Here is a 21482-nt window from a genome sequence, read left to right on the forward strand (position 1 = left end):
CATCTTAAGTCAGTTTGACAGAAAGGATTACAAAATATAAGCGTCTGAGTGAGAGAGAGAGAGAGAGAGAGACCGTTATTTCAGCACCACGCCTGGCACATCAGTAACTGTTTGCTGGGTAAATCTTTTTCAGTGAATCTGCAATTTGTTGGAGGTAATGATCAATATAAGAAGGTCATTTTATTATCATCTTATTTTTACCAACACAACTCCTCCAATATAATTATTCAGGTAATGTTCTCAACTCCTCACTTCAGCTTCCATGTGGTTTCTTATTCTTAACTTGACAAAAGGCAGACGCTTTAAATAAAGGGGGTCATTATCAAAATCCTCAGGGTTTCTATTGACCGGATGATAACCTAATTATATGGCTCACATTTGCTTGGATGTGAGTTAGGATTCTTAATGTCTGCTAATTTTTAAATAGGCACTGGTAAAAACATCTTACTTGTAATATAACTCACAGGTCAGCATTATAAATAAGTTCTGAGACCTGTGGATATGTAGGAAAAATCACCTATACTCTATCACTCATCTAAATAACCTCAGAAGAGATGATTAGATGTTTAAACTGTTAAATGCTCAAGATGACATAGCTCACAAAATGTATCAATATATAAGGTCGAATTGAATCTCTCCCCACAGGGCACTAGCCCCCTAGACCCTCATTTTAGTAGCTCCGCACACAATGCATATTTTTCATAATGTATACTGCATTAGCATATAGGCAGGGTCGCAGCAGCAATGAGATAAAAAGATTTCATGGCAAGGTAAGTTCTAAGCAACATTCCTTTGAAATAACTTTCCTGAGATTATTTGAAAACACATTATGAATATAAACATATTTTGACTCTTTGCTTTAAAATGATAAGTAAAATGGGAAACAAGTTACCTGATTAAACATACTGAAATATCTATATTTTGTTAGAATAAAAATACACTAAAAAACCCCAATCACGACTTGATAATATTGATAATATCTGTGCAGCACTTGATGCTTTGAACTATAGAGTATCCATGTGAAGTATTATTATATTGTTGGAGAGGCTGACTTCATAGTGAAAATGCACGTTTAGCAAACAGGCTGTGGGGCTTGTTCCCTTGGCAGAGAAATTTGCAAGTCAGCACTGACTCTTCTTCCATTCAGGACCACTTGTTACTAAGTGCGGTTAGTTCTAGCCCCTTTGCTCTTGGTGAATTTATCTCCACTACATTTTAGGCAGGCAGCTTATCAGTTTGTGACTCTAATATTCTCATACCTAGAATAGTGCCTGACAGATAGTAGGTGCTCAATAAATACTTTAAAACAAATGAATGAATTCCTATATCGTCACATTATTCTATTTCCTCAAACCCCTCCTCCCACTTGTCTCTGAAAACTCCTAATTGGCATCATGAGCCAAATTTTCTATTCTCTCATGTACCTTACACACGATTGCTTAACCAATTACACTAAAGCACAGATTTAATGGTTTTACTCCCTAGATTAAAGCATTTAAGTGTCTCCTTATTATTACAAACTCCTCACCCTGGCATTTAAAATCTGTCACTAACGGCCCTAATCAAACTTTGACCAGACCCCAGACTTCAGTTTCAAAATAAGATCCTTTGTATCATTCCTGTCACCCCTCAGACCATCTTGCCTATTTGATTGTGTTCATGCAGGTCCCTTTGCCCACATGGCTGCACCCAAAATCTTTATCTGCTGAAATATCACCAGTCCTTCAGTATTTATGTGAAATGCTACTTCATTCCAGAGGCACTGATCAGATACTATCATTTCATCTTCTACACCTATCTTATTCTGCCTAGTAATATAGTTATATGTGGTTCCATATCTTATTCCCAGTATTCTAAGTTCTCTAAGGCCAACGACTGTATCTTATTGATACATAGCTTTTATCCTAAAGCATACAGTAAATGGTCAATACATATCTGCTAAGATGAAGGGAATCCAAAAGATCGGTCATAGGATCAAAAAATACTACCTCTTTGAACATATGGTGGGGAAAGCAGAGGATGAATGTAGAGTTTCAAAAATTGGGGTTTGAATCTTAGCCCTGCCCTTATAAGATGAGTAGCTCAGGCAAGCTTTTTATTTTTCTTTTAACTTGACTGAAGCCATCTCCTCATCTATAAAATGATGACAATCACTTTATCAACCTCACAGAGTTGTCCGCCAGACAAAGTGAAAAATGGAAGGGAAGTTTTGTAAACTTCAAATGTTACAAAGATTCAGCAGTTTTCTAATTGTATGCCATGTAACTCGTTGGCTCAAAAGAAATGGAAGCTACTGGGTAATTGTGAGTCCTTTCCTGCCATTCCTGGTGGAGAATGGGGACTGGGTATGCGTAAGAACAGAAATGGAGAACATTCTCCTGCCAGCAGTCCAATTGGCCAGCAGAGGAAAAAAATCAGCATTTGGACACATATTTTTAACATTAATGCTCAGCTAGGTCACTAAATTGCTATGTTACAGCATGCAGAAAGATTCCCTATAATAAATTATTTTGAGGCTTAGAGTTTATCTTATTTTTAATGTATTAAGCTGACAAAGCAGCTTAAAAAAAATTGCCAAGGGGTTTCTTTTTCCTCCTCTGCTTCCTCTTGTGTATTTTCTTTTTGCTAAATTCATTTAAAAAAAATACAATAAGAGTCTGCCATTTTCCTTGGAAAATACTGTAGCTCTACTCTGTGCTTATATCATGGTTTCGGTGTGCTTATTTAGAGCTCGACACAAAAGACTGTGCATAGTGTAGAGATCAGGAGGAAAGAGTGCTGGTAACTAGGCAGGGCGGTTAGACCAGTCCTGCCCCCAGGGAAAGACATTTCCCAGGCCACTTTCTGCTTCAGATATCCCTGATGGTAAGAGACAAGCCGGATGCAGGTTATGATATCTGAGTACCCTGGACGAATGTGGCTCATTGAGATATAATCTGATTTTAGAAGGGCTTATCCAACTCACATTCTTTGTCTGAGGCTTTCCCACATTTCTGGATAGCTGATGACATTTTAATAATTTTTTTAAGTGCAGGGAAGGAGACAAAGTCTGTCCATTATCTGAGAAAATATAACAGCTACGTCTTTGGAGTGAGGACTGGGTTCTGAATCACTGTTTTTCTGTTCCTTCATTTCATTTTTGTGCAGGTTTACTAGACACTCTGGACTGGTTTGAAACCTCGCAATGACGTCAATGGGGCAGAGAAATTGGAGCAGCAGAGACAGCTGCAATGCAGCAAGTCTACTGAGGTTTTATTCTTTTCTCCCAGGGTGACATCTGAGACAGATATTATCAATCAAACCCTCCTGGCTCAGCACCAAATCAAAGGCACTTTATCATTCAAAGCAGTAAAAGCTGCAATTAGATGATCTGCTCAGCTTTTTCCCTAGGAATATCTTGTTCACGACAATTAATAATGCAATTAAACCTAAATTAAACAAGAAAATGCACGCTAAAATATTTAATTTAAATATGGGAGTTCTTTCTTTAATGGTTCAATTATCAAATTATTAAAGATCACTCTCTACATATATTTTGTATAAAAAATTCAAAACAAAGTATTACCTCTTTTCAAAATACTAATAAAAGCCAAATGATAAACTTTAGCCTGTTTCCAAGAAATGTCCAAATGTCCAGCAAAAATATATAGATACATAAGTAGCAAAGCTTTACTATCATTTAGAAAACAACAAACAACAACAACAAAAACCCAGGGACAGTTTACAGGATGGAAACCGGTGCTCTGCAAATTAACATTTCTTTCAAAAACACTTAAAATAAAACCAAAAGGAAGAAAACCAAGCCAACTGCGTTTTTGTTTGTTAAGCACAACGTATTATTTACTGACTTTTCAAGCGTCTCTTCTTGGGAATTGTCTTCCTTGCCTGAGTATAAAATAGCATATTGAAATCTGAAAAAAATACAGCACTTAATCTAATTATATAAAGTTTTAAAGTAAAGGTCTTCATTCTGTCTGTCTGTCTGTTTCTCTCTCTTTTTAAAGAAGAAAACTTTAAACTACTAAGGACACCCAAGGCTAATCTTAGCAAATCTAACTAATAAACAGCCTTAGAGCAGATTTTTTTTTCAAAGTTGCCTAGAAGAGCTAGGCATAGAACTTGCTCACCAGAAGGAAGAATACAAAACTGACTGCTATCCTGTCTCTCCTTGCTTTCTGGAGTGTTTGTTGGCAAACACAATGCTGGTGAAAAAAATAAGTGCAAAGTGGACTAGAGAGTAAACTGGGGGTAAAAATCAGGGAGAAAATACCAATGTCAGTCTCAAGGTGATGTAGCCAAAATGAATGGGATTCAAAGCCATTTAGTCTAGAAAGGCAAACTGGCCAAAAACAAGAAATATAGAAAACAATATTCTTCAGCAGCTCTCTTTTATCCAGGAAGCGTCATCAGCTCACTCAACGTTATCACACTAGGTAATATTATATATGATGTATATTTTTCTATCGTCATAACAGATTCCAAAACTAGGAAAGGCCATGATGCAGGAGACTTACTATTTTAATGAGGAATAAAAAAGAGGACATGTGTCAAGTCAGCACTAAGAGTTTAGTTTAGCTAGAATAACAGATATCTTGCCCATCAGTCATGTTTACCCAAGTGTAGGGTACCAAAAGTTCTCTTTATTATTTAGATTTAAACAGTAAGTTCCTTTTTTCCACCCTCTTTCATCCATTTAGCTGTGAAATAGACAATAAATCATATCTAACGCTATGAAATACCTTGTACATTATTTACAAAACTTCCTAACTGATCCAGCCCTAAAGTTTCTCCCATCACGAGATCCATCATTCCTTTATCCATTCCTTTCAGTCAGCATAATGGTAATAACATGGGCACTGAGGCCTGTGGATGTGGGTTTATATCCTAGCTCCATCTAGATATATGTCCTTGAATAACTCAATCTGCAAAATAATAAAGAAATGAAATGACACATGAATAAACATTTGTAGGCATTCTAAATGTGATAGCTATTATTTTTAGATGTTTGTTTAAAATGTGTATTATTGTGCTTCAGTGCCAAGTACTGTGCTATGCAGTCAAAACACACACACACACGCATGTGCGTGCACACACACAGAAAATAACACAAAATGCACAGGGTAAACCAAGCTAGCAACTTGAGAATCATTCTTACCTTCCCATCTAATCACCACTACCACTACCAACAAAAGCGGAGTAGGGCCCTTTCACAGCTGTCGGAAATGTCTTATCAGCCAATGTGCCAAACCTTGCCAATGTCATAAACAAGCAAGTAACAGCCAAGTGGTCACCCAACCTAGAGGATTCTACCTCTTTTACCCTTCTTGAATTGGTTTCCTCTTTATCTGACCACAGATGACCTAATTTATGTCAATATCATCTATTTCCTGGATTGTGATAACAGACTCCTAACTAGTTCCCTTGCTTTGAGCTTTACCTATAAGACCATCCTTTTAAAGGATAATCTGGCAATGGCACTCCCTGCTTAAAAACTTTCATGACTTCTTCAAGCTTTTATGGAAAAAGTCTCAGAAGGTCACAAAAGATCCTAAAGGATATGCAGCTTGACTAACTTTCTAGCTTTATCCATTGACTACCTATAGTTTATTTCTATGTTTCCCCTAGCTAGGCACAGAATGGTATGCTGTTTTTGAAAAATCCTGAACAAATCAATGAACATCAGTATCTATAATTTCAGTAGATCTACCTTACCAAGAAGAGATTTTAGTATTCTTCCTGTGGAACAAGGATGGATCTTAAGCATGCCTCTTGGGCAGTTAGGTCCTATTCCTTTCCCATGGACATTGTTTTGATTGAGGAAATAGGCACTGGATTCTACAGCCATGAGAAAGGGTACTAGAAGTTGTAGAATCAGATTCAGATTTAAAATCTACACATTCTGAATGTCTGCAGTTCTAAGGAATGTATAGCCTACCATTTCAATCCAGAAATTGCAGGGATGCCAGAATGAGAGCCCACGTCAGCCCATGCAGGAAGTTAATCATTTATTGACAACTACTGTTGTCCAAATGACCTGAGCATCCTGGATCATTTACTCATTCATTTAGCAAATGTTGATTGACAACTGTGTCATCCTAGACACTGCAAATTCAGTGGTGAACAAACAGGTTAGTTTACTTTTATTGAGCATCTGCTGTGGTATGCTTCTTTCCTTCTAATACATTTTGATGTGTAAGCAGCCCATGATGGAGGGTCCTTTTTGTCATCGGCGAGATCTCACTCTCACGCCATCCTACTGGGTCTTCTTCTCCATGTAATTTCCAGTTCTGTGTGCAGTTCCTACCCTCCACTGTATCCTGTGTTCTAATACAAAGTGTAGTCTCACTGTCTCTTGCCAGATTAAGGAGAAAAGGCTTTCTTTAAGCAGGCAGAGCAGGCATTTAGTCTGGCATTGGCCATTCACCATTTGACGGTATTTTGATATTTAAAAAATATGTACTGGGTGAGTTTCCCTGGTAAGTTTGGCAAACACTAATGAATAATTGACTTGGAATTAATCAAAGCAGTAAAGAATGAAAGTGAATTTTTTTCTGACAGGTGATTGACAGGCAGAAACTAAGTATTGAGCATAAATGTTTCATTTTCCAAACTTAATTATAAGGTCCTTGAGGGTCTTTCCTTGATTTACATCAGTTTCAGCACACAGTATACCTCATATAGTACCTCCTTGTCCACAGTATTATTACCATAAAAATTTGTGGACTGTTGCTTTTGGAAGCAATTAAAATATTTTCAGTTGAAAGTTCCAAATATGTTTAAGTAAACTGAGAAACAAATACTATTTTTCTGTTAATAAAGGCCACAAAGGAATTTAAATATATTCACTAAATAAAATGTAAATATGTATAAATTTATAAATAATAAATTAAAAATTAAAAGCACTGTCATTAGCAATCAAGAAATCAATACTTATACAAATTGTCTTTATTATTTTCATAATAAAGTAAGTATAGTATAAAGTATAAAGTATAGTATAAAGAGTAAGAGTTTTAGAATCACACAGACTAGAGTTTGTGTCCAAATTCTGTTCATAATATGCTCCATGAAAATGGGAAAATTAATATCATCTAAGTCTCAGTTTTTAATAAAGGGATGATAGCTTATCCAGTAGTTTATTAGGAAGAATAAATGAGTATGTATAAAGTAGCCTACACTGTCATAGAGTAAATATTTAATATTTTTAAGTGATATACTATAATTTTTTTCTATTTTGAGCTTTTTTGGGGGCACAGGGAAAACTGTTACATGGAAATTTCAGAATATGTCACTATAGTGAGTTTTTTCAAATAATATATAAGAGAATAAGAGATGCATAGATAATCTCTTTCTTTTACTGTATTTAAAAAATTAATTGTAGGCATTGTGAGACTTTATAGTATTTTAAAGTCTGAATTATAATTTCAAGACTTGTCCTTTGTATCACAGAAAGTGATTTTTAACTATATGACTAAATTTTGGGGGTTTTCACAGCAACATAATGCCTACTGACGCTTGTGACAACTCTTCCAAAGCTCTGTTTACTGAGCCATCATGGCACCCCACCTTTAAGAAAGGCATTCCTGTTGCTTACTCAGAAATCAACACCAAAGGCCTACACTAAATATCCTTGAACAGGGTTTGCTAAAATGACACAGAGCCTGAATATTTATTGCCTGGCTTCAACATGCTATGGACACAAGCCAAAACTTGACTTGTTCCTGTCTGCAGCTTATGATACTTTCAATGACAAAAAGATCTCCCAGGGCTTTAAAACTCTGCTGTTACAGAGTGAATTTTAGTTTTAAAATAAAATCCTCCTTTGGGTCAAGTATTCACAAGGAGGTAAGAAGATCAAAGACCAAGGCTTGTCCAAGGCTTGTTTCTCCAAAATCACTTGAACTCATGGAGGTGCATAAGTCCCAAGTCACAGAATTACAACTCAAACACACACACACACACACACACACACACACACACACACACACACACACACACACACACATACACACATGCAGTCTTTTAACAAATATTTATTGAGCATTCACTGTGTGCTAGACACTGTTCTGCACATGTAAGATATATTCATTAACCAAACAGACAAAATACCCTGCCATTATGGAGTTCACATTCCACCTTGGGGTATGGGGTGAAGTGGGAGAAATGGGGAAAGAAACTATAACAATACACATAAGCCACAGTGTAGACTTTATCTTTCCCTGGACCAGTCATGCCCATATCTACTATCATTACTTTGCATTTGCTTTGCTCTCTACCTGGAATGCCTCCTTTGTCATCCTGCTAGACCAAGTTCAAATATCACCTCCTCTGTGAAGCCTATGCTAGCTCTCCTTGGGGCATTGTGGAGCTTTATTATAGCTCTTTTATGGCATTTCTCAGATTGTCTTCTAATTGACATGTGTCTGTCTCTCTCAGTGGCAGACAAGTTCCTCCAAGGCAGGAACCTAGCAAAGACTAATTCTTAGTAAGTGTTGTATCACCAGGGCCACCCAGTACAGAGCATAATCAAGTAGCACCCTCAATGAATATTCAGTTAAAGACTGAATGCAGTTTTATTCTATAATAAAGAAAAGAAAGATTAATTGTGAGGTTAGCTATGACTAGGATGTCTCCTTGCACACAATCCACACCAAAGTTTGGCTAATACACAACTTTAAGAAAGATTATGCTTGAAATTGAACTATTTTATGTGAAATATAATGGCATTGTTTAACTAATAGTTGATTCAGCAGGCATGGTAATTCAAAAGCAAACTTTTAATTAGTTGATACAAATAGCCTTGATAGAAATACTAATTTTATGGCTTGCTTATCTTTTTATTGATTCTTTTTTCTAATTTGAAGCTTTTTTAAAACTTTTATTTATTTATTTATTTATTTATATTATTTTTGGCTGCATTGTCTTCATTGCTGTGCGTAGGCTTTCTCTAGTTGTGGCGAGCAGGGGCTACTCTTCATGGTGGTGCATGGGCTTCTCATTGCAGTAGCCTCTCTTGTTGCCGAACACGGGTTCTAGGCACATGGGCTTCAGTAGTTGCAGCACACGGCCTCAGTAGTTGTGGCTCGAGGGCTCTAGAGTGTAGGCTCAGTAGCTGTGGCTCACGGGCTTAGTTGCTCCGTGGCATGTGGGATCTTCTGGGACCAAGTATCGAACGTGTGTCCCCTGCATTGGCAGGCGGATTCTTAACCACTGCACCACCAGGGAAATCTGGCTTGATTATCTGTTAAAATGCTTAATTTTATCTGTGCTATAATCATTTAGATAAGCTTGAGTTTAGTTAAGATGTTTATTTTCTTCAACGTTCTAATTATCACAAGAAAATTAAATTACTGTGTTACTCTGAGAAGGAAGTCTTAGCCCTCTAACTTACTGTGATTGGCACAGTGGAGATTACTTTGGGGAGCTGCAAATTTAAGGCAGGGGATATTCCAAGAGCGGAAGTCCTCGTAGGCTTTAGAAAGTGTCTCCGCCCCACTGAGGTATTAGATCTGTGGTTCTGTAGGCTGGACCTTTCAAGACATTATCTATCAGATTAGCTTTTCTTCAGTCTATCTTCAACCCAGAGAACGTTGTGTTCGTTGATTCAGCTAGGCAGTCAAAGAGGAAGCTGCATTTCTGATACAGAGGAAGGTATTAGGAGCAAGCTAACATCCCTTCCTGCAATCAACTGTCAGGGTAATGTTAGGTCTTCTACTAAACGGATAGCTGGAGCCATCTGCCTTTAACCAGCACATAATACGAAGCACTACGTAGCTGTTGATACTAAATAAGAATGTCTTCCTTCTTTATCTTTTCTCTACTGACTTGTCAAGGAAATAATCTCATGGGAAAGGTTTGTTTCTCTGCCCCAGATTTGAGGCAAACACATTCACACTTCTCTTGCATAGGCCCAACACTTAGCTTCATGCTGATAACAGCAAATATGTGATGATCAATAAAGTACTCTTACTTAGAAGCATGTGCTTTTGCTTGAGCAGGCTGTATGTAGTTCTTTTAAATAGCATAGGAAGGAGGAAGTAATGTAATTCTTCAAATATTATATATACTTTTCCACATTAAAGTAGGCTCACAGGCATTCACTCATACTGCTAGTGCTATGGTGAAAGTCTCAAGAGTAGGGTAATGTCTATAGCACAGTGAAAATTATGAATGTATTTTTTGGAAGTCTTGGGTGTTTATATTGCAGCTAAATAAATTAGTTGTTGACTGAAATGAGTTTTTCTGCTTTCTGTACCTATCAGTGACTACCAGTAGAAGATAATGTATATGAATTTTTGTGAGTATTCAAATTTTACTGTTTTTTAACTTAATCACAGGGACCTGGTCTCAGGCACATTTTTTCCTTTTGGGTAATTAAAGCAACGGGCCTTCTCTGAGCTAAAAAGAAGAGAATCTTTCACAACATAATTGCACACAGGACTGTAACCTAATGGTGGTCAAAAATCAGCTCTTGAACGTTAGTTTCTGTGTGGTGTTTAGCAGTGACAAATACACTCTGTCAGGCTCTATAGATTTTCTATCTATTGTTTCAAAGAATAAACAAGTATTTACTGATTTCTGGAAACATTTACAAATCTGTAACTTAGCTTCTAATATGATTACCTTGGGAGCCAACACAGTTTCAAGTTAAGCCCATAATCCCATCTACTAAACATACTAAATGTAGGTGTGCCCTGCTTTAAGGAACCATGAAGTACAAAATATATGTTTACATAAAACAAATAAATTGGGAAGTAATTTTACTATAAAAATAATTCTTCTTCTTGCTAAAGGATTTCCCCTAGGGTTCCTTTAAAGTTTAGTTCCCCTAGTGCATTTAAGTGATGTTTATGTATAATTAAACATTGAAAATGTAGAGATCAATTTTATTTTCTCACTGAATTCACCATTAGCTATAGCTCAATTGGAAAAAAAATGTCGATAAAATAACTTTAAAATATTATGTAAGTCAAACGAGCCCAACTAGAAAAAATAACTTTACACTTAACTCTTAAGGAATTGATAAAAAGAGATAAATCTTATCAGGTAGAGGTCCTATAAGGGTACTGTAGGCAGCTTTCCAAGCCTTTAGCTGTTGAACCTTGAAAACATTTTAATTGAACAATTTAATTGTGAAGTTCCATTTTGATCATTGCAAATTGCCATCAAAGGGTTGACCAAGCCATTGGGTCACCTAGAAGATTCTTATACACACAAATAGACTTTTGTGGGTTTAGTAGCACTTGCCTGAATTTTTTTTTTTTTTTGCCTGAATTTTTTCCTCCAAAAATATTGAGAATAGAATACTATTCTACTTCTATAAAAGCCTCCTTTGCTTTCGTAGAAAACACTCAAACCAGTCTCTGCTTCCAGGCTGGCGCCACACAGTGGTCTATGGCCTTCCCTGCTTTAAGACCCTTAATGGTCCCTTGTAGTTTTGGGGATAAAGTTGAAATTATTATGAGGGCTTATCTAGCCCTGTCTGTCTTTTCTTCGTCTCAGGCATCCATTGCCCTTCTTATGATTTGGAACAGCAACAGCGTTTCCCCAAATGAATCATGCTCAGCTATGTTACACCTGGAAGTTCTTTCTTATGATTCTCTATCTAGTTTTGGCCTACTTATCCATCAGAGTTCTAGTTATGAATCACTTCCCTTATGCCCCCATCTGATATAGGTGAAGCCAAAGCAGGTTATAACATACATTATTGCTTTAACACATTGATTTATAATCAGTGATTTATTTGTGGGTTTACTCTATCTGATGGTTACACAACTTTAGATCCCAGAAGCCTAGAGCAGTACATAGTAAGTGCTCAATAAATGTATGTTGGAAAGATGAATGAATCAACCATATCAATGGATAAGTGGAATTTTTTAAAAGTTAATATGAACAGCATACCATGACTAAAAAAGTCCCCTGGATTTTCAACAAAATGCTAACCAATTTATAAATATGTGAAGGTGATGAGATAAGGAGTAAAGAAGCTAACATTTGTTGAGTTAATTATTTGGACTAGGCACTGTGCTACTTTTCATCTCATTTAAATACCACAGACACATAATACCTATATCATTTTTCATATTTCATTCTTATTATAACTTAGAGTTATTGAGAGTTTCATATGTGCCAGTAACTTTGTTAGGTGATTCAAATCATGCCACTTAATTGTCACAGCATTTCAAGGGAGGCATTATAACTTCATTTACAAACAAGAAAATTAGTGCTCTGACCTGCCCAAGCTCATAGAGTTGGTAAACAATGAAGCTGAGATTTTCTCTCACACTGATCTGGTTCTCTAGGCTGTGTTTATTTCATTGAAACAACATCACATCACCCAAATTGTTTTTCAGAGGTCTATGAAGATATTAATAGGTTGCTCCACTCCCCCCAAAGGTTTTATGGTTAGATAAGTTTTAAATACTCTTTCCCTTTTAAAATATACCCTTTTTTTAGAAATTCGCAATGACATTAGTTGTATATCACAGCTCTGAAAGCATTAAGAAACCTGCGTAACTATCTAACCAAGTGTTTTCAAGTTTTAAGAAACTGCCTCCTTTCCATTTCTTCACAGACCACTAACATTACACCCATAAAGTTCATGACTGCCTTCAACTGAAGTTATATTAAAATAGGGTAAAAGGGGTTCTTTTTGACCCTAACCTCTTTTGAATTTTATTCTTGATGGGAAGATTAGAAATTCTAAGTTCCTTTTCCTTTCATGACCCCTTTATTTTCAATTGACCCTAGGAAAAAATATATGATCAGGAAAAACTGTGGTCTGATTTATGAGAACTAATTATGTTCAAAATTGAAAGTATTCTTCTTCTCTGATTTACTTATCAGTACCACCAGAAGCATTTTTTGAATGAACTGCCTGAAACCTATGCTACGTACTGGGCAAAAAATTATGCCTGCTGTAATTTCTGTCCTCTGGAAGCCTTGGCATTCAGAGAGTTGGAAAATGAAATCCCCAAATAAGCAATGCCTATGTTTAAAATGTATGCTCAGATTCCTCTGTTTTGATGTATATGTCAATCTGGGACTGTGAGATGCTACCAGGCTAAATCAGTGTAAAATCACTGCTTGGTTCTAGTTTGTGACACCCATTGTCTCCCATGTACCCAGAATTCCATGTTTCTTATTGTCTTAACTCTCAAAATGAAGACACAGTTCATAGACAACGAAATATTTAAACAATGCAAAGTAGTTTACCTCTCTCCCACAGCTCTAAACAACAAGATTTTTAAAAAATATTCAACTATTCATTAGCCACATAAAAATACATATTTGAGAACGGTTAAAAAAATCTTTACAATTTGTAGTAACTGCTCGTTACCTTATAGTTCTTTTTGTAAGAGTCTAATAAAGGAAAGCTTTTCAGAAAGTCTACTTTAAATTTCAAGTTGAGAAAAGTGAATATCATTCACAAATTTTACCATGGCCTGAGGAAACAGATAATTTATTCTTACAGAAAAATTTCACCCAATTCACTATCTACTCCTATAACCTAAAAAAAAAAGATAATGTAAAGAACTTTTAATATACGAAGGTACTCAAAGTATTTTTCCTAAAAAAATCACACAATTTTACAAACATAACATTTTCCCGTTGTTTTGTTTATATTTATTTCTTATTATTCAGTGATTTTAAATATGAAACCATGTCTCAGCTCTATTCCTGAACTGTCAGATGAAGTTTGTTGTTCACAGCGTTACCAACACCTACCATATCCATGAATGTCTCCGGGGAGGAGGTAAATCTCCAACATGCAGCATCCTGAAGGGCTGGCGCTGTCTCAGTATCCCAGCACTCAGAAACTTAGTTCATTTTCATTAATTTCCCTGTGTTCTTGAAGCCACATAGTTATTGCCTAGATCTTTGTCCTTTTAATTTTCTTTCCGATGGCATGCCACTTCCCATTGCAGAGTAGATATCATTTTCGATATGAATACAAATGACTTAGCAATCAACATGTAAGCATTCAACTGGAACATCATCAGTAGTTTCCTTTAGACATCAAATGAGAAAATCGATTTTCAGTCACATCTGAATGATAGCTTCCCATGGTGCGTGGAGCATTTCTTCCAATTTACCTCAGAAAAGGAAAGCATTTGAGTTTCTAAAATTGTTGAAAAATCTCCCTTTAAACAGTATCCTCTGTTTTCTCTCTCATTTTGCATTTTCTCCTCCATGCCTGGTGATGTGTCAGCATGTTTTCGGGTTTTCTTTTAACTGAGGTAGTGATCAGATTAATCAAATACAATTCTCTCTCCTTCTACCTTTTGCTTTGCGTTTGGAGCTATCAAACCTCCTGTCTGACTCGTTCTGCATTGTTTAGCCCATTCGGGGCACGATGAAAGAACACCTAACACACAGGGTCAGATTTCCTGAATGACATATGCTAGACCACAACAAAGGAGAAAACCCTGGAGAGATTATAAGTCCTTTTCATCGCAGGAGATTACAGAGCAAAGAAAATGTCTATGTTACACAAAGAAATAACAGCGTGACTGGAATAACAAATTCTACTTTGCCCAGGTTTGGGATCAACATCCCTGACTGCTCTAAGCATGTTGGTGTGCATTTAAACTTCCACCTCTAGCCCAGGAAGACCGGCCTTTAAGCAGATACAATAGCCCTTAACAGCCACTAGGATCATCATTAACACCACACAGCAGTAAACAGGTTCAAAGATCCTCAGATCCTGAAGAACTAAAGGCATCTTCCAGAGTGACAAATTATACCCCAAAGACATTTAACAGAAAAGACAAGGGTCTCAGCATTCTGGATCTCTGAGTGGAATGTGATCATGGCTACAGTTCACAGTGACAAACACTGGTTTACAATCAAATGAGACATGTCTGCATGCCTTCCCCTTTGCCTCTTATTATAGGACTTAGTCTTATTTAATGTCCTTCTGGATCCTGATAATCCTGTATTTTAACTGGATCTGTGCTACTAAAGGGATACCCGGTTTCCTTACTTCAGATTTGCCTCCACATTTCAACTTCCCAAACCTCACTATGTCCCAGAGAAGCTGACCTTAAGATAGGACTCATTTTATGCAATGGCAGCAAAAGGCATGAATTTATATATAAAAGATATATATATGTATATATATATATATTCACAGGTGATCAAAACTTAGACATGAAAACCAGTTTTCTAACTGGACTTCCTCGTGTCCTGGCCCCGCTACCAGTCTATTGTCAAAATAGTAGTCAGGGTAGTTCTTTAAAAACCTAACTCAGGTCACATCATTCATCAGCTGAACACCTTCCAGTTGTTCCCCCTTTCATTCAAAGCGAGAGATAAAGTCCTTACAGTGATGTACGAGGCCCTAGTACAATCCCCACGATCTCCCTAACCCCACTGCTCACTAGGCGCCCCCTTCCTCACTCTACTTGAGCTTACACTGGTCCTTTGCTGTGTCTAGAACATGCCAGGCATGCTTCTGCCTCAGGGAGTTTTCAATGTGTATTCTCTCTGCCTAAGATGTTCTTCCCCAGTTCCCTCTCAGGCCCACGCCCACACTTCCTTAAGTCATTGCTCAAATGTCCCCTTATTACCGAGACCTCCCCTGACCACTCCTAACCTGACACTCTCTTTACATTGCTTTATTATTTTTGTGCACAGCATTCATCACCTTCTCACATACCTAATTTATTTATTGTTTGCATCATCTGTATCCTCGCACTAGAATGTGGCTGCAAGAGAAACAAGATTCCTGGTGCTTAGGGGGTTTCTCTGGTGGCGCAGTTGTTGAGAGTCCGCCTGCCGATGCAGGGGACACGGGCTCGTGCCCCGGTCCGGGAAGATCCCACATGCCGCGGAGCGGCTAGGCCCGTGAGCCATGGCCGCTGAGCCTGCACATCCGGAGCCTGTGCTCCGCAACGCGAGAGGCCATAGCAGTGAGAGGCCCGCGTACCGCAAAAAAAAAAAAAAAAAGATTCCTGGTGCTTTATTGTCAGTGCCTACTTTAGTGTCTAGTTCACAGGCTTACAGCTCACAAAAAAGAAGGTAGTTGGTCCAGTTCATAATTAAATAGAAGTTTTTATGGAAAAATATTTTGGGTCAGGATGAATGTTCCAATAACTCTCATACAGGAAAAAGTTTTATTTTCTTTTGTGGTTTAGGGAGCAATATAATTGTTGAGAAGGACTAAACAGAAGAGAGAGGCATTGGGGAATGTAGTTCATTTAATACGATAGGGCAGCATGATGGCTTTTGAAAATGCTAAAAAGGATTGCTTTTAGATTATGAAGGAAATATAAAATTAGTAAAGGCTATCTGGGAAGACTTTGATAAGAGGAATTTTAAAGATATATGCCTAATTCACTACCACAACTACTGCAAGAGACTATGCGTTTACTCTTGGAAATAGAAAAAAAGGCACCTTATATTATTTTTCAATTCCATAGGATTATCAAAAAGCTTAAGTTCCTTTTTTGTAATAACAGCTTTATTGAGATATAATTCACATGCCATAAAATTCAACTTTATCAAATGTCCAATTTGATAGTTTTCAGCATATTCACAGTCACGCAACCATCACCACCATCAATTTTAGAACATTTTCATCATCTGAAAAAGAAATTCCATCTCCATTACCTTGCCCCTAGCCCCTGGCAACAACTAACCTATTTTCTGTTTCTATGGATTTGCCTATTCTGAACATTTCATATAAATGGAATCATATGTGACTTTTTTCACTTACCATAAAGTTTTTAAGGTCCATTCATATTGTAGCATGTATCAGTACTTCATTCCTTTTTATTGCTAAAAAATATTCCATTTTATGCATATATCACATAAATGAACATATGTTGATTGCCATTTTAGTTGTTTCCACTTTTTGACTATTATGTATGAATAATGCTTCTATGAACACTCAAATACAAGTTTTTGTGTAAATGCATGTTTGCATTTTTCCTGGATATACACCTAGGAGTGAAATTGCTGGATCATATCATAACTCTATGTTTTACATTTTGAGAAACAAATTATTTCCAAAGTGGCCACACCACTTTTCAATGTCATCAACAATATATGAGGGTTCCCCTCCTACACTGGTGATGGGAATGTAAATTGGTGGAGCCACTATGGAGAACAGTATGGAAATTCCTTAAAAACTAAAAATAGAGCTGCCATATGATCTGAGATCCCACTTTTGGGCATATTTCTGGAGAAAACTATAATTTGAAAAGATGCATGCACCCCAATGTTCATAGCAGCACTATTTACAATAGCCAAGACATGGTAGCAATCTAAATTTCCATCAACAGAAGAATGGATAAAGAAGATATGGTACATATATACAATGGAATATTACTCAGCCATAAAAAGGATGAATTAGTGCCATTTGAAGCAACATGGATGGACCTAGAGATTACCATACTAAGTGAAGGATGTCAGATAGAGAAAGACAAATATCATGTGATATCACTTATAGATACAAATGAACTTATTTACAAAACAGAAATAAACTCACAGACATAGAAAACAAACTTATGGTTACCAAAGGGGAATGGTAGGGGGAGGGATAAATTAAAAGTTTGAGATTAAAATATATATACTACTATATATGGAGTAGATAACCAACAAGGACCTACTGTATAGTACAGGGAACAATATTCAATATCTTGTAATAACCTATAATAGAAAAGAATCTAAAAAAGAATATATATAGATATATTCTATACCTACGTCCATATATGCATAACTGAATCACTTTGCTGCACACCTGAAACAAACAACATTCTAAAACAACTGTATTTCAATAACAATTTTTTCAAAAATGTCTGTGGATTCCAATTTCTTTACATCCTCTCCAACATTTGTTATTGTCTGTCTTTGTTATAGCCATTCTAATGGATGTGAAGTGTTATCTCATTGGGGTTTGGATTTGCATTTCTCTAATAACTAATGATGTTGAGAATATTTTCATGTGGTTATTGGCCATTTGTGTATTTTCTTCAGAGAAATGTCTGTTCAAATATTTTGCCCATTTTTAAATTGGATTATTTGGCTTTTTATTGTTGAGTTTCAAAAATTCTTCATATATTCTGGAAATAACTCCCTTATTAGATATATAATTTGCAAATATTATCTCCCATTCTAATGACTGTCATTTCATTTCTTAATGGTATCCTTGGAAGCACAAAAGTTTATGATCTCAATGAAGCCCAAGGATATAATTAACAAGATAGAGTGGTAGCACAGGGATTCAAACGCAAGTTAAAGAAACTAAGTCTGAGAGACAGCTTGCTCATGTTCACTCATCTAGAAGAACCCAGGGTCAGGGCCCAAACCTAAATCCTCTGACTCTGTATTTCATATGCAGTATGTCATGCTGCCGATAGCAGATATTGTTGGTCTTCTCATAAAAGCTGAACTACTGGTAGTAGAAATTCCTCACGATGGGGAAAAAAAAGAGTATACATATGAAATACATTACTCTAGGATTATGTCTGCAAAATGGATTACTACTAATGCATGTCTTGCTGATGGAGCAGATCCCAGTTTCCAGCTGAGACGGCTGGGCAACATCATGAAATAAATGTAAGAAGAGTGATGGCAGAGCCTTGCATACTTATAGACCAACACATCTTAAGATTTGTGCTTAAAGCTCACAAGGAGGAAAAGTAACAGGGAAGAAAAATGTTATCTGATAGCACAAAGACACGTAGGCCATCCATCAGCAGCTAATAGCACGAAAGACACCAAACAACTTTGCCTGAGCAGGCCATTTTTCTTTTAGTAATAAGTCATGCACCAGTGGTGGGTGGAGATCTTCCCAGGCTGGCACTGAAAATCTGGTGTGATGGGTAGCTGGACAGCCTTTAATTACTTGAATAGGGCAGCACTTATCTTATTTCACTAATTTTTAACCTCACTAGTTTTAAATGACATTTAAAAAAATTATTTTACTCAGAAACAATTTTACATGCTGAAACATGATTTTAGTAGTTCAAGTATCTTACAATAAATGTGGCTCTGAACAAAATTTTATGGGCTAAGGAATTTGAAAGTTATTTCCAAGCCATCTCCTAACATGGGTCTTTGATATAAAAAATTAGAATCTATACTCTTTGATCTAGAAATAGTAAAAGCAAAAATAATGATTAACAGTAGTAATAAGCAATAATTATTATTATTTATAAGCAAGAATTACTATTACTTATTAATATTAATTAGTTACTATTATTATTTTTACATTATTAATACTAGTATTATTTTAAGTGATAGTGATGAGATTAATAATAATAACGATGATTATAATACCTTTTACATAGTACTTTGGAGTTTACAAAATGTTTTCACATATATTGTTTCATTTAATCCTCATCACAAACTTCTAGGGTTGAGTATCCTATCTTCATTTTATAGATAAGGAAACAGATCCAGATTCAGTCTCAACAAACATCAGTGTATCAGGTGTATGCTAGGTACTGCCACCCATGCAATCTTATCTACCACTCAAAACACCATTTGAGGAAGGTATTGTTAATTCCATTCTGCAGATGAATTTCAGGGAGAATTAAAATTTGTCCAATTCTATAGCTAGTAGGAAGCAGTAAAGAAATTTGAGCACAAAATTTTTTTTGACTCCAAATTTATGCTCTTCTAGTAAGAAACCATAACTCCTGAGAATGTTTGTAAATTAAATTGTTTGACAAAAGTTTTCATGGTGATTATAAAGATGGGAAGTTGTATTTTGCATCTGAGCCTCAACAAGGAAAACAACAGGGGCAATAAAAATAAAAATGGTTCACATTCATTGAATACTTACTATATGTCAAACATTGGGTTAAGTAAGCACTTTGAACTTATTATCATTTAATCCATATAGCACCCCTGTATTATTACCTCTGTTTAAAATGTTGAAAACTGAAACTAAGAGAAGTTTCAATAACCTACCCATGACCCCATATGGTTAATTGACTTCAAGTCACGTTGAATTGGGTCTTCTGTTTCTCGCAAACAAAAACACAATAGGTAATTCATCTATCCATTATCCTAATGGTAATCCCGTAATTCATTTCTCAGTTTATCTTAGGTCCAGCACCAGTCGTCCACGCACTGTGACTGGAAGCCAGTATAGACTAGGCAGCAAGCTGAGATCTGTAGTTACAGAACAGAGAGAAGCTAGCTGGCTTACCCGAGATCTGATATACACTCTAACAAAATATACCGGCTCTGTTAGATACTAATCCCAGATGACAGCATCGACAGACTGTGGAACAGCCGCTTTCCCTTGCCTGGAAGCCACAGATTGTTAGATTCTGTGTGTATGTGTGTGAGATTAAAGGGTCACCGGGATGATAGAAAGCAAAGTAGGCAAGTCCATGAACCTTACTGCTAAAGAACCTTGTGAAAGCACAGCTTGTCCTGTGCATTAGTTTTCAATTAAGGATAAAGTGAGGCCGTAGAAAATCCTTAGAGTCTCAAGGTACCTGAGCACTTACCATTTTGTACTATAAAAGTGTGGAGCTTCCAAAAACCCTCACGATACCAACACCGACTAGAGAACTTTTTTTTTCAGCAGCAAAAGTTCTTGGATTAAAACTAGATTTGATGAATACCTACTTGGCATTGATAAGTACTCACATTGGTTGTGATGAGTGTTAAGAGCTTTACATGGTTTCTCATTTAATTCTCCAAAGAAGCTTATATAATTTGATATCATTAACTGCATTTTAAAGATAGTGCAATCAAAGATGAACGAGATTAAGTTATATGCTGGGGGGTCACAAAACTTGTGAGCGAATTTAGGAATTCAGCCCAGATATATTTGGCTTTAAAGCCCTTGCTCTGTGCTATCTGAAGCCTGAGTAGAATATTAACCACCACTTATTAGCTGTGTGTCCCAGGATGAGTCATTGATATCATTGAGCCTCAGGATCTTCATCTTTAAACACAAATAATAACAGAGTGGCTGTGATAATGAAAGACAAATAGGTAAAATATAAATAATAATACTACCGACTTCATAGGTTTGGTAGATAACTTAAACAGAGTTTGCAATGAAAACCCCTGGTAGACAATAAGATACCATATAAATATGAATTTAAAAATAACTTGAGCTTCTGTGACTAAGAGATTCTAAAAAGATGAATTGATTTTCTTATTCAAAGAATTGAGTGTTAAACCAGAAGCAACTCAGAGTAAGATTATCCTGATACTTTAGACTTGGGTAATTATCAAAAGGCTGGGAAGACAATTTCCCAGCACCCAGTCTAAGAACACATTCCAAAGAATACAAAGGCTATATTCTGTGTGCATGTGTGTGTGTTTCTATTCAGGTTTGCATGCCTGTTCCTGTTTGTGCATGTCAGTGCTAACATGAGCTTTACCATACTGATTTTGCCTCTCAGTGTGGTCATCTGGAGCGGTCCAGATGTTCTGTGGGAGTTGTCAAGCACCCAATTCGAATGCCAAAAAAAAGGTGCTTACAGCAACCATTCCAAAATAACGCGTTT

The 21482-nt window shown here is 36.5% G+C and overlaps 1 protein-coding gene across 4 annotated transcripts in view; it reads right to left on the minus strand.

Moving 5' to 3' along the window:
• Positions 1-21482, minus strand: part of PDE4B (phosphodiesterase 4B) — a 597863-nt gene that overhangs the window by 196569 nt on the left and 379812 nt on the right. Inside the window, exon 1 of one of the 4 annotated variants that reach the window (XM_067006438.1) lies at positions 13726-13790. The exons of the other annotated variants lie outside the window; for them this stretch is intronic. Within the exon in view, the coding sequence (XP_066862539.1) occupies positions 13726-13775 (50 nt within the window). The 5' untranslated portion in view covers positions 13776-13790. Of the gene's footprint in view, positions 1-13725; positions 13791-21482 lie in introns of those variants that run through there. 4 annotated transcript variants of the gene reach the window in all.

This window comes from Kogia breviceps, chromosome 1 (genome assembly GCF_026419965.1).
Source record: "Kogia breviceps isolate mKogBre1 chromosome 1, mKogBre1 haplotype 1, whole genome shotgun sequence".
Taxonomy (NCBI): Eukaryota; Metazoa; Chordata; class Mammalia; order Artiodactyla; family Physeteridae; genus Kogia; species Kogia breviceps.